Genomic DNA, 12,789 nt, shown 5'->3' with positions numbered 1-12,789 from the left:
AAGAAGTTTTCAGCTTTTTGGTCTTGGAATAGTTAATGGTCATCAATCTTTCTGTAGTTGATCCTTTTTGTTAAAAATGTTTTCCCTTGTTGGAGATTCTAATAAACTATAACTTAGCTTAATGTTTATGTATAAAGCTCTAAAGTTGGTGTTGCTTCTTAGCTTCCATAATATCAAATAAGTGTGAATGAATATAACTGTATTTGCATTTTTCTTAACTGTAACAGCTGAAGTGATAAAACCAAAAGTAAAAATATTGTCACATTTATAATGATGTACATTAGTGATCTTTTGTCATTCTGAATGCTTATAATTTGAAAATATTTTGGTGATTTATGCCATTTCTTTTTGCTTAAATATGTGAATGCACATATTTATTTTTGATTTTGCATGAAGAGAGTTCATTGGCTGTCATTGTAAGTATTTGAATTTCTTCTTATGTATGCGCAGCGCTTACAACAGATGATCTCGATAAGTTTTTGATTTCAATCAATAAGGAACCTGCTTATGTGGATTTAGAGGTAACCGGTCTTCTTGGTTTTAAGGAATAACATAGAACCTAATCATGTAAATGTTTGATGTGTAGAATGAGTGCTTATCTCTCTCTCTCTCTCTCTCTCTCTCTCCCTCCCTCCTTTTACAGGCTACTGTTCCTGTTGGAAAAGATCAACTGCCTGATCTAGCTGTTCATGTTCCAACAGAAGTAATTATATTGTCTGATATTCTACAACAGAAAGTGACAAATGATATTGGGTCTCTGAATATCTCTGAAAGAGAGAGCGGGATGAGCGAACTTAAAGGTAATCACTTTTTTGTTGTTCATTTGTTTGGATTAAGTATAGTTCCGTCACAATGAGAAGACAACTGTACTTGTACCATTTACGGTTAGAAAGGCTTCATTGTATGAGTGCAATTGACAAGACCTACATATATTTAAATTTTTTGGTTGTACCTGACATGAGTGGGGTTGACTTAGGATTAGGGATGGATGATATGATTAGGAAATGTTTATTAATTGTCGGGGTCCATAGATTATCGAGGCCCTGCATAAAATTAAACCAAGTCATGAGATTAAAGCCTAAGGGGTACAGAATTTGGACATATTTGTGTGATCTTTAACTGGGCCTAACTTTTTATCTTATCCGAGTGCTGTTACCTTAATATTAAATATAGTAAAAGACCTCAGAACTACCTTGTATTAAGAGAACCACCAAAATTATGGAATTGTATGTCCAGAAAATCAGAATTAGTATGTTCCCAAATGAGCAATCAAGTTGCCTAGGCTAAATCAATAGCAGAAGGTTGTTTTTAATGTGGACAGCAGTAGATGGTCATTGTTGCAATAGCTGGAGTGTTGGAAAGAATGGCGTTCTTTAATGCAATTCAAGATTGATAAGTATGCATATGAGAGAGACAGAGAATCAATAATTATAGATAACTCTCCAATATGGGGATCCTAGATGTCCTAATTGCCCTGTATTTCATTGGTTGAGTTACTTTCCCTGATATGGGGCATAAATGCCCTATCAGTTGAGTAGTTTCTCCCAACTTCTAGTTCCCTTTCTTCACAAAGTGTATGGAAGCACCCACACAGCTGAGAATAATAGAAGGTTATTTCCAATGTTGAAAGTAATAGATGTTCATTGTTGCAATAGCAAGTGTCATAATTTATAAAAAAAGATGTTCTTGAATGTTAAGAATCTATGTTGGGTAAAGGTGGTTCAAGATTGAGAAGTATGCATCTGAGAGAGAGAGAATTAACAACTACAGACAACACTCTAATATGCTCATCCTAAGATGTTTATAGTGCCTGGTTACACACTCTCTGTGTTAAACATTGATTAGGCAGACATTGGAGTAGTTTATGGTCTACAATGTATATAAGGTGGACCAGTCATAGCAGCAAAAAATCGTTTGGGGAAAATATCAGCAAACCAAAAATAAGACCTTTTGAAAAATGGAGAAAAAACTAGTTTATTTGGTCAATAACGATATATCTTATTAATTCTTGAAAACGGAAAGTACATAATAAATACCACCATCAAAATTGACTGCTCTGATGATCAGAAAAATTTGTACCCCATCCCCTAAAACCATCACCCGCCATGAAACTTTGAACAAGCCTAGACCGGCCATATCAAAGACATGTTTTGCTGCAAAAAACCTACCAATCCCTGCAAAAACAGAAACCATATTACACCCAGGAACCAAAAAAGCAAAAAGAAAAAGCATGTAGAAGTAACCAGGCTATAGGAGAGACGGCAGAAAGTATTCCATGCACACGAAACCCACCTCTGTGCACATCTTCGGTGTCACTACCTTCATTATTTTTGCGTTCTGCTTCCCCTTCCCTTTGCCCTTGTCACACATCACCACCAAAGCCTGGTTTACCATAGCCTCCCTTTGTTCAGCAACTCCCACCCAGAGCGGGCCTCAATCCTCCTCTCAACTCTATTAAACCCAGTAGGCTAACATAGAAAAGGGATCATTTCATATGCCTCTATTCTTGGGTTATCAATGCCCTCCTGTATTAAATCCTGCTCCCAGGACAGCCCACCCCAGTTCATAATTCAGCCATTAAGCCATTCCTTCTTTAAACTCGACCTCATCACCCTTAAAATAATTTTGGCATCCTCCCCGAATTCCAATCCTATGCTATGACCATAGAGACAATATGCGTGTTTGACCTGTAGTAATGCTTTGCCTGGAGAAGACACCCCCAACAACCTTTCAATCTCCTGCACAAATTCCATGTCTGCAAACTTGAAAATGCCCTTAAGATGCTTCGGATAGACCTGCCCAAAAAAGGCCACTTGCTGTCATGAGTTTACCAAGGTGAAATTCGCCTCCATTGCCTCTTCACTACCCAATCATGTTTGCATCAACTTGAAAGGGAAAATACACACCACACCACCTTTTATCATTTCTCTGAGACCAAAGTTTCATCACACATTTTCCCTCCTTGCTTAATTAATGCCTCATTCATTTGGTAGTAGGTAAATGATGTCACTCTTCAAATGGTGAGGGTACAAAAATCCTCAATTCGCGTCTTTCCAACATCATTAAATGATAGCATTGGTTTGGAAAGAATATCCACCACCTTATTTCTTGTGCACCAAACATGACTAATTTTGTAGCTATCAAAGGAAGCTAGTTCCCTCATTGTTGCAAAAAAGTACTTTTGCAAATTCCATGCTTGCACATCACTTGTAAAAATTGCATTATTGTTGATTGAATTTTGTAAGAATTTGCCTAAGGGCAAAATTCACCTAGGAACTAAGAACTCAAACACAAGCACACTATAGACCAGAGAGAGAGAGAGTATGATCAGAATGACAATTTATTCAATATGCCATCATTAATGCAATGTACAATGTTCATGCCATATAAAAGTACACTAGGAGTGCCTGTATATAAAGGCCTCTGAGATACATCTAGAATGTCTCATAATCAGCACCATGATGTGTCATACAACCAAGCACATGTCCACCAGATATGGTTTATCCTCCATTAAGCACGGAAATAAGTGCGGTGATGAGAGGATAAGCCTACAAGGGTGTGTCACGCAAAACAGTGTTGTAGACACCATGTGCTAAAATAGAGTTGCGTACTCCTGTGTTGTCTACATGACAACTCAAAAAGGTGCGCAAACTCCTAAGTTTCTCACAAATAAAAATAATAAAATAATGCAAAATAATTAAATAATGCATTAACCTAAGTAAACTTAAGTAAGTGTAAATAGTAAAGTACGTATTTACATCAATAAATCCCCCTCCAACTAGATTTTTGATAGACTCAATCATTTGCCAATTTTAACTGCTTGAAGTGCTTTCATTGCCTTCTTCCACGTTGTTATTCGCATCTATCTATTTTGCACCCATGTCAATGATAATTCTTATCCAATCTCGAGCCACAAAATCAAATCATGAAGGATCTAGATTCCCCTTATGCCCTTAGAGGCTCTATCAAAATTGATTTTACTCCACCCTTCCATAGGTTTTTAGCACTTGGCCTTTATTCAACTCAAATGAGGACTAACCTAGTCCAACCCATAAGCAGGTCAAAAAGTAGATATCTTAAAAAACTTAAAAAATTAAGAAAAGAGACGCTCTACATTTTTTTTTGAAATTTAAAGGCCTATAACATAGAGACATTTAGAGTAGTGTCACACACGGGTGTGCGCACCCAGGGCAAAACCCGGGTGCACTAGTTGCAGGGACATCTCGGATTCGTGTATGTTTCGAGTGTGCGTACGCTTCAGGTGCAGGGACGTTGCAAACCTGCATTCCACCACCATCGCCTGGACGCCACTACATTGCGGCTGCAAAGATCGGCGCTCCCGAATGAGACTAAAAAAGTGAAAATTTTAAAAGTTCTTTTATATTATTTTTAATTGTTGTTTTTTACATGGGAACCCTAATTGGGTGTGGGTCCCATGAGGTCTCTTTCAAGCCTTAATAAGCCAATTGACCTCATTTTCATTTCATATTTGCATTTAATTGTTTTAGAGCACCAAGAGCAAAGTGAGAAAAAGAGATTGGAGGAGTTTGGGAGAGCTTAGTGAGTGATTTTGTAAGGGATTGTAAGATCAAAAGGAGCAAGAAGATTTGATTTTGCAATTGACTCATCAAGCTCAAGGTAGTTATTTTATTATATTCCTGCTTTAGATTCTAGAATTTATTTTTACTTTCAGCTTTTCATTTAATTTTTCATTGTTTCATTCTTGATTCTTGAATCTTGAATCTTGTTGATACTAGATAGTTCTATGTTATTGTTTGTGTAATTTTATTTATGTTCTATGATTTTTATTTTTATTTTGTATTCTTTAAAATTATTAAGTTTTAAGTAGGCTGGAACTAGTTTATTTTCATGTTTTAAAAAAATGTAAATCACTAATAATTAATTAGGTTGAAATGTATCGTAATCATTTTCAATTTGTGAAATGCAATTTCTACTTTCTAGATGGCTTTCATTCAAAGTGTAGAAGACATGGAAATTAATGAGGGAAGTGACCATGGGGCTGATGTAGATGCCCAATCTGATTTAGAGCCTCCTTATGTTGCACCAAGGGTGCCTTCTATTGATTGCCCTTTAGAGATTTTGATAGAGTTTGCTAGGGATCATTATGATCCAAAGTCCCCTCTAAAATAATTTGTTGTTAGAATTACACTCCCTACTGCAGCATCATGAGAGTTAATGTACACCTTTTTTGGACTGTGTATGGTGTGAGCTCATGCCAATTTTTGGCAGATCTTAAGAATGTGAAATACATAATTGGAGTGAACAAGTTATGGGGCACTCCTATTGATTTTGCAATCCCATTGCTTAAATCTTTGGCTGCTAGGCAATAGGTACATGCACGTATCTTACAACAATTATAGGGGCAGTGAGATACATGCACGTATCTTGCATCAGAGAGTAGGGACTATGTCACATACATTATCCATTCTTTCATCTACACACAGTTTAGCAGGGGAGATTACCAAGTGAAACATAAAGCAAGTGCAAGCCTTAGTGGTAATAACCCTATTGCTTAGTTATTTAACATGCACGCAAGGGAGCAATTAGATGATGCCATTTGTGATTTCTTCTTTGCTAATGGCATCCCAACGCATGTGGGCTCGATCTACCTATTTTGTGATGATGATGACCATGTCGGTGAAAGAGGGAGGGCCATCATTTGTACCACCAGGTGAGAACAAGTTGAGGACCATGGTGTTGGATAGGGCCTATGACAGGGTTGGGGTCTTGGTGGAGCAAATGAAGGCATGTTAGATTGAGTTAGGCTGCAACATTATCATGGTTGTTTGGATGAACGTTAATCATCGTTTACTCATCAACAATATGGTCACATGCATCGAAGGCCAATAATTTATGAGGGCCTTGTTGAGGCAGCCTATAGGCATATTTGGTGGACTTCGTGTTGTGTGCTTGCCATGAACAATGCACTCAAAGACATGGGAAAAATTAACTGGATTAGACGGGTGGTCAATGATGGGAGAGGTGCATATGTTTATTTGCAATCACCATATATACATGCAGTTTTTAGGGGCTTCGCAAAGAAGCAATTCCTAATACCAGTTGAGACTTGATACACCTCATATTACATTCTTTTGGAGAGAATGATTGAGTTGCAAGAGCCATTGCAACTCATGTTTATGACACAAAAATGACGTTAATTTTATAGGATCTCTGATAGGAATAATAACAAATTTATATCAGACTTTACTTACTTGAGTTACTTGAATGCAACTTGTAGATACCTTCAAAATTCTTATGATATACTATGACTGGAATGTCGACAGCTGACAGGAATGTATTTTGTAATCTGTAATGTGTCTTTATTAATCCTGGAACTGCAAGTATGTTATGTCTTTCATATTGCCTTGTCCATCAATGAGAGTAACAATATATATATATATATATATATATATATATATATATAAAAGTGTGAAGAGTTATGTCCCTGTAGGGGCATGACTCTACGTGGTCAAAGGCCACGTAGGGTCATGACCCTACGTGGTCATAAACTAAGTTTGTTAACCATAAACATTCAACGGTTTACCATGCCCGATAACATATTAGATAATGTTCTCAATGTTTATCGAAGGCAATACAAATAAGACTTGATCACTGATCGAAGATGATAGATAAAATTGACAGTAATCCAATGTGTATTGTTGATAGTCATTAATACCAAGAATGATAGAACCCAATGTGAATCGATAACATATATATATATATATATATATAAAGACAAAGCATAATAACATATTCAGATGCTCAGTATTACTCGACTGAAGCTAAACTTTCAGCACTCCCTCTTTAGCAAGGGCGAATTAATAAAGGATCTAGATATTAAAATATCTACACATAATACATTATTTGAAACTACCACTCTAAGAAATAGAGACTTGTCAAATAACATAAATCACAATGCTATGAACACTATTATAACATAAATTATGATCTCTAATTGTTCGAAACAATATCTAGAGTAATCATAATGTATTTGTTATTCATGATTTCTGGAATATCCAGACCAACAGTCATAATAACAAGCCTATCATTTGTAAGATTGTCACCTTACAAAGATTACCTTTTGAATATATATGTCTATGAAAGATTATCACCTTTCATTACACATTTGAAGCAACAATCATAGAAGCATAAACACATATGAATTGAAATTAAATTCAATGTTCAAAAATTACAATTTAATCATACTAAGTTTTTCTCTAAAGTATACCAATTTCACTTTAGCAAGAGGTTTGGTAAAGATATCAGCTGTCTGTTCATTAGTATTGATATACTCAAGTTTAATGATATCTCGATCTACCAGATCCCTGATGTAGTGATAGGGAATTTCAATATGCTTTGACTGATTGTGAAACACTGGATTAGTTGATGGTTTAATGCAACTTTGGTTATCACAATGAATGATGGTAGGCTTCAGGGTTTCTCTGAACAGATCAAATAAAAGCTTTTGTAGCCATACAACTTCTCTGGCTCCAAAGGCGGTGGCTATTGTATTCTGCTTCTGTAGAGCATAGTGCAACTGAGGACTATTTCTTGCTGAACCAGGAAATCATCCCAAACCCAAGACTGAAGCAACATCTTGAAGTACTCTTACACTTCGTAGAATTGCCTGCTCAATCTGAATCTGAAAAATCATGAAGATTTATCTCAACTTGATCATAATTGATTCCCATGCCAATAGTTCCTTTTAAATATCTTATAATATGTTTAGCTGCCATCAAATGAATCTTCTTTAGTGTAACCATGAACTGACTCAAGGTGTTAGTAACATAGCATAAGTCAGGACGAGTATTCACCAAATACATCAATGAGCCAATGATCTGTCTGTAGAGAGTAGGATCAACAGGTTTAGATTTATCCATGTCATCCTTTAATTTATGTAGATTAAGTTCCATAGGAGTAGAAGTTGGTCTGTAGTCCATCATTCCAAACTTAGTTAGAATATTAATAGTATATTTTCCTTGGTTTAGAAAGATGTAGTTTCCCTTTTGCCAAACTTCCAGTCCTAGGAAGTAGTGAAGTAGACTGAAGTCTTTCGTGTCAAATTCGACCGTCAATTCTTGTTTGCATTTGCTTATTAAATGTTCTTCACCTATAATTAATAAGTCATCAACATATAACACCAGAATAATCATATCATTTCCTTCTACTTTGAAATATAGATTATGATCAACTTCATTTTTAGAATACCCTAGCTTTGTAAGATAACTGTCTATTCTTTCATACCACGCTCTTGGAGCTTGTTTGAGCCCATATAGTGCTTTCTTTAACTTGCATACATGAGTATTCTTGTTGTGAGCAATAAACCCTTCAGGTTGTTCAATGTACACTTCTTCAATTTCACCATTTAGAAAAGTTGTCTTAACATCCATTTGATGGACTTTCCATCCTTTAAATGCTGCAATGGCTAAGATGGTTCTAACTGATGTATACCTAGCAATTGGAGCAAAAGTTTCCTCATAATCGATACCTTTCTTCTGTGAGAAACCTTGTGCTACAAATCTAGCTTTGTATTTCTCAATGTTGCCATTAGGTGCATGCTTGATTTTGTATAGCCATTTGGAAGAAACTATTGATTTGTTTTTACGTCTAAGTTCAATGTCCCATACGTCATTTTTTAATATTGAATTGTATTCTTCAATCACAGCTTCCTTCCAAGGTTGACTTGATAAGGCTTCTTTAGTGTTAGAAGGTTATGATTTGATAAGTTCTGTTACTAATGCAACGTAACAAGACCGAGTTCTTGTTTTCTTGCTCTCTTTTAATACTTCATCAGGTTCAACATGATTTTCTTCTATGAATTTTCTGGACTAAAGTGGTCTCTTTTTATTGTTATGTTCAACATCATCCGAAGTAGGTATAGGAGATGAAGTGTCATTCTCCCTTTCATTCTCTATCGAATGATCTTCATTTGTCTCAGTGGTAGGTTTTGTGAATATCTCATCATTATTTTTAGAAAGGTGGAAGGCAACGTCTTCTTCAAATTTAATATCCCTATTGATTTCAATTGTTCTTTGGCCTGGTATATGGACCTTGTAGCCTTTGGACTTTTCACTATACCCGATGAGAATTCCTCTCTTTCCGGATGGTTCTAGCTTTGTTCTCTTTCTTTAGGAATGTGTACATAGACTGGACACCCAAATATCCTTAGGTGACTTAGATCTAGTTTGATGCCTGTAAATACTTCTTCTGGAGTGGTATTATCCAAGACTGAGTGCAGACATCAATTTTGAATGTAAACAACAGTGTTAGATGCTTCAGCCCAGAACGAAGTATGAAGGTTTTGATCATGCATCATAGTTTTAGCTGATTCAACAATTGATCTATTCTTCCATTTTGCAATTCCATTCTGTTGAGGATTATAAGGTACAAGAAAATCCCTCTTAATCCCAATAGTAATGTAGAAATCTTTAAAAATTTCAGATATGTACTTTCCTCCATTATCTGATCTTAAAAGTTTTGATTTTCTTTCTTAACTGATTTTCTACTAAGCTTTGAATTCTTTGAATTTTGAAAGTACTTCACTAGATTCCTTTTGTTTTAGAAAATAGATTCAAGTTCTCCTAGAATAATCATCAATAAAGATTACATAGTAGAGGCACCCATTTAGAGAGGGTACAGACATAGGACCACATAGATCAGAGGGAATGAGTTCAAGTTTTGCTTTAGATTTATGAACACTTTTGGGAAAGATTTTTTTAACATTTTTACCTAGGGCACAGCCTTTGTAGACACCTAAGTGATCTGATTTTAGATTAGGTAACCCTTTGACAATTTTCCCTATAGTTGATAATGCTTGGAAATGTAGGTGACCTAGTCTCCTATGCCATATTTCTGTAGACTGAGATTTTATGACAGCGCAAAATTTTGTTGATTGCAAAGTTTATATAAACTCCCGTCTCTAACACCAATAGTGATAGCTTTCTTAATGTTAGTATTTTTAGGCCAAGACAAAAATTTGTCTTCTTGAAAAGCAATTATGTATCCTTGATTAGAAAGGCCAGATATAGAGACTAGATTTCTTTTAATTCTAGGTACATATAAAACATTGTTGAGTTGAAGAGTAATGCCAAAATTTAGTTGAATAGAGCAAGACCCAATACCTTTAATTCGATGTGTGGAGTTATCCCCAGTGGTTACCTCTTCTGAGTGGCATTCTAAAAAGTTTTCAATGTTGTCTCTAAAACTTGTTATATGTCAAGATGCTCCACTGCCTATGATCCAAGTGTTTTTGTTTGAGTTTAACTCACTAGAGAGTGCTAGATAAAATGCATGATTTTCTTCTACTTCCTCCTTTTATTTTTTTTATTTTTGCTAGAGCAACTTGAATTCTTTTACGTTCAGGGTAGACATTATGAGAGTGACCAATTTTGCCGCATTTAATACATCTCACTTTTGACCAATCTCTTTTCTTATAAGGTTTGTTGGATTCCCTCCTATTTCAATTGAATTTTTCCTTTCCTGTTGAAACTTGCTTGAAGTGCATGAATGTCTCCCTCTTGATTTAGGCTTATCCCCCTTGAGACTAATCTCGATTCCTTTTGAGTAATTCAAATTTTGGAAGCTTAGGTCGAGAGCTTAGTCTTCGAATAAAAGTTTCCCAAGATAGAGGAAGTCCCCTTAGGGCAATCATGGTAAGTTCTTTATCATCAACTTGACTTCCAATTGTGGTAGGCTGATCTTTTAGTTCAGAGATTCTTAGAAAATAGGAAGTGATATTTTCCCCACTGTTCATTTTTATGTATAATAAATCCTGCTTTAATGTTAGCAACCTGCTAGTATTTTTTATTTCAAAGGTGTTCTTGATGGTGGAGAACATTTCAAATGCTGTAGAAAGGCAAGAAATAGATGGGAGAATATGATCCTTAATAGAGTCTATAATTATTTTCATGGCTTTATTGTTGTGCCTTTTCCATGTTGTTTTGTTCTAATCATTTTCTGGAATAGTTTTACTTGTTTCTACATATTCTTCTAATTCCATTTCTCTTAGGATTATCATGACACAAATTTTCCATGAAGAAAAAATTGAAGATGCCTCCAATCTATCTTCTAACCTTACGTGGTTAACCATTTTGAATTTTTTTTAAAAAAGTGGTAAAGTCTGAAATTTTAAATATATAAGTTTTGAATAAAATTTCCTATTAGTATGGCTCTAATACCATGTTAATTTTATAGGATCTCTGATAGAAATAATAACAGATTTATATCAGACTTTACTTACTTGAGTTACTTGAATGCAATAGGTAGATACCTTCAAAATGCTTATAATATACTGTGACTACTGACAAGAATGTATTTTTTAATTTGCAATGTGTCTTTATTAATCCTGGGATTGCAAGTATGTTATGTCTTTCATATTGCCTTGTCCACCGATGAGAGTAACTATATATAAGTGTGAAGAGTTATGTCCCTATAGGGGCATGACTCTACGTGGCCTTTGGCCACGTAGGGTCATGACCCTACGTGGTCATAAACTAAGTTTGTTAACCATAAACATACAACGGTTTAACTATGCCTGATAGCATGTTAGATAATGTTCTCAATGTTTATCAAAAGCAATACAAATAAGCCCTGATCCTTGATTGGAGATGATAGATAAAACTGACAGTCATAATACCAAGAATGTATTACAATAATAGATAAGTCGTCTATTATTAGTTAATTGTTATCTATTGTAAATATCTAATAAGCGTTAGTTTGCTTTCGTTTTTTGCTTTCTCTAGAATAGAATGTTTCTATTCTTTACAATCATTTCCTAAGGAAACATCGTCTCATTCTTTTGTATAAATTGACCTTTTGGTCTCAGTAAATATCAAGCAAGTACTTTACCAATTACTTCTGTAATATGGTATCAGAGCAAATACTTCAAATTTTTTCAAAAAATTTATAATTTCTACTAAAATTATTTGTTAAGGTTTTTCGAAATTATTTATGATCTTTCACAAACAAACCCGGCTAGGGTTTCTGTTCGGACAACATATCATCAAGCTGCAAATTGCGAGCTGGGAAAACCACGAGCAATGAATTTTGTCTGTAACCTGTTTTCTCCACTCGCATTTTCTACCTCGGCTTGTTTGCAAATCACGTCTTTTCCTTTTATAAATCCCGTGTGATTTTCTTCAAATCGTGCCTATAAAAAGACGTGGCAAACTGGTGATAGCGAACTAGTGTTAGTGTGTGCCGAACTTCAGTGCATTTTGCGTTTTTCTCAAGTCATGACCTGCGTTTTTGAGGGAGAAAATAGAGTTTGTTTTGCCAAAAACTCATTGCCTATGCTGTTCCAATAAAAAACAATCCTATTCTGAACAAAATTGGATAGTTTTTTTGGCTGGCAACCTCCATTTTTTTACAGATTCGACTGACGGCTAGAGTTTTGCCCAAAACCCTAATTTTTGGGGTTTTTTATTATTATTTTAGATTCTTTGTGGGTTTTTCAAGAGCTCAACTGGGTTGTCGTCCGTTTTTTTTTGGGTGCCTCGATTTTTGAACCAACAAATCTAGAAAACAACATATTCCTTCTGGGTTTTTCGAGCTCTCTTTTGGGTCCCTCTTTGATTCTTTTGGGTCCCTCTTTAATTTTTTTGGGTGTTCCATTTTTTTGTCTCGACGAGCGTGCCTTCACAGATTTTTACAATTTTTCATTGAAAAATGTGCCATGGCATCTTTGGCAAATATTCTGCTCGAGCATAACTCCAAATTCAATGGTCGAAATTATGGCATCTGGAAGTAGCAGATAATCACAATTTTTGA

The 12,789-nt window shown here is 35.3% G+C and overlaps 1 protein-coding gene across 2 annotated transcripts in view; it reads left to right on the top strand.

Moving 5' to 3' along the window:
* Positions 1 to 12,789, top strand: part of LOC149542332 (YbaK/aminoacyl-tRNA synthetase-associated domain-containing protein) — a 95,569-nt gene that overhangs the window by 58,372 nt on the left and 24,408 nt on the right. For both annotated transcript variants that reach the window (XM_089797302.1, XM_089797303.1), the window contains exons 8-9: positions 451 to 521; positions 644 to 800. In XM_089797302.1, coding sequence (XP_089653428.1) covers positions 451 to 521; positions 644 to 800 — 228 coding nt within the window. The remainder of the gene's footprint in view (positions 1 to 450; positions 522 to 643; positions 801 to 12,789) is intronic.

This window comes from Cupressus sempervirens, chromosome 8 (assembly GCF_028749045.1).
Source record: "Cupressus sempervirens isolate cs-2001-9-10 chromosome 8, ASM2874904v1, whole genome shotgun sequence".
NCBI classification, from domain to species: Eukaryota; Viridiplantae; Streptophyta; class Pinopsida; order Cupressales; family Cupressaceae; genus Cupressus; species Cupressus sempervirens.
The sequence above is the reverse complement of the archived record's forward strand: the minus strand, read 5'-3'. Positions and strand labels throughout refer to the sequence as shown.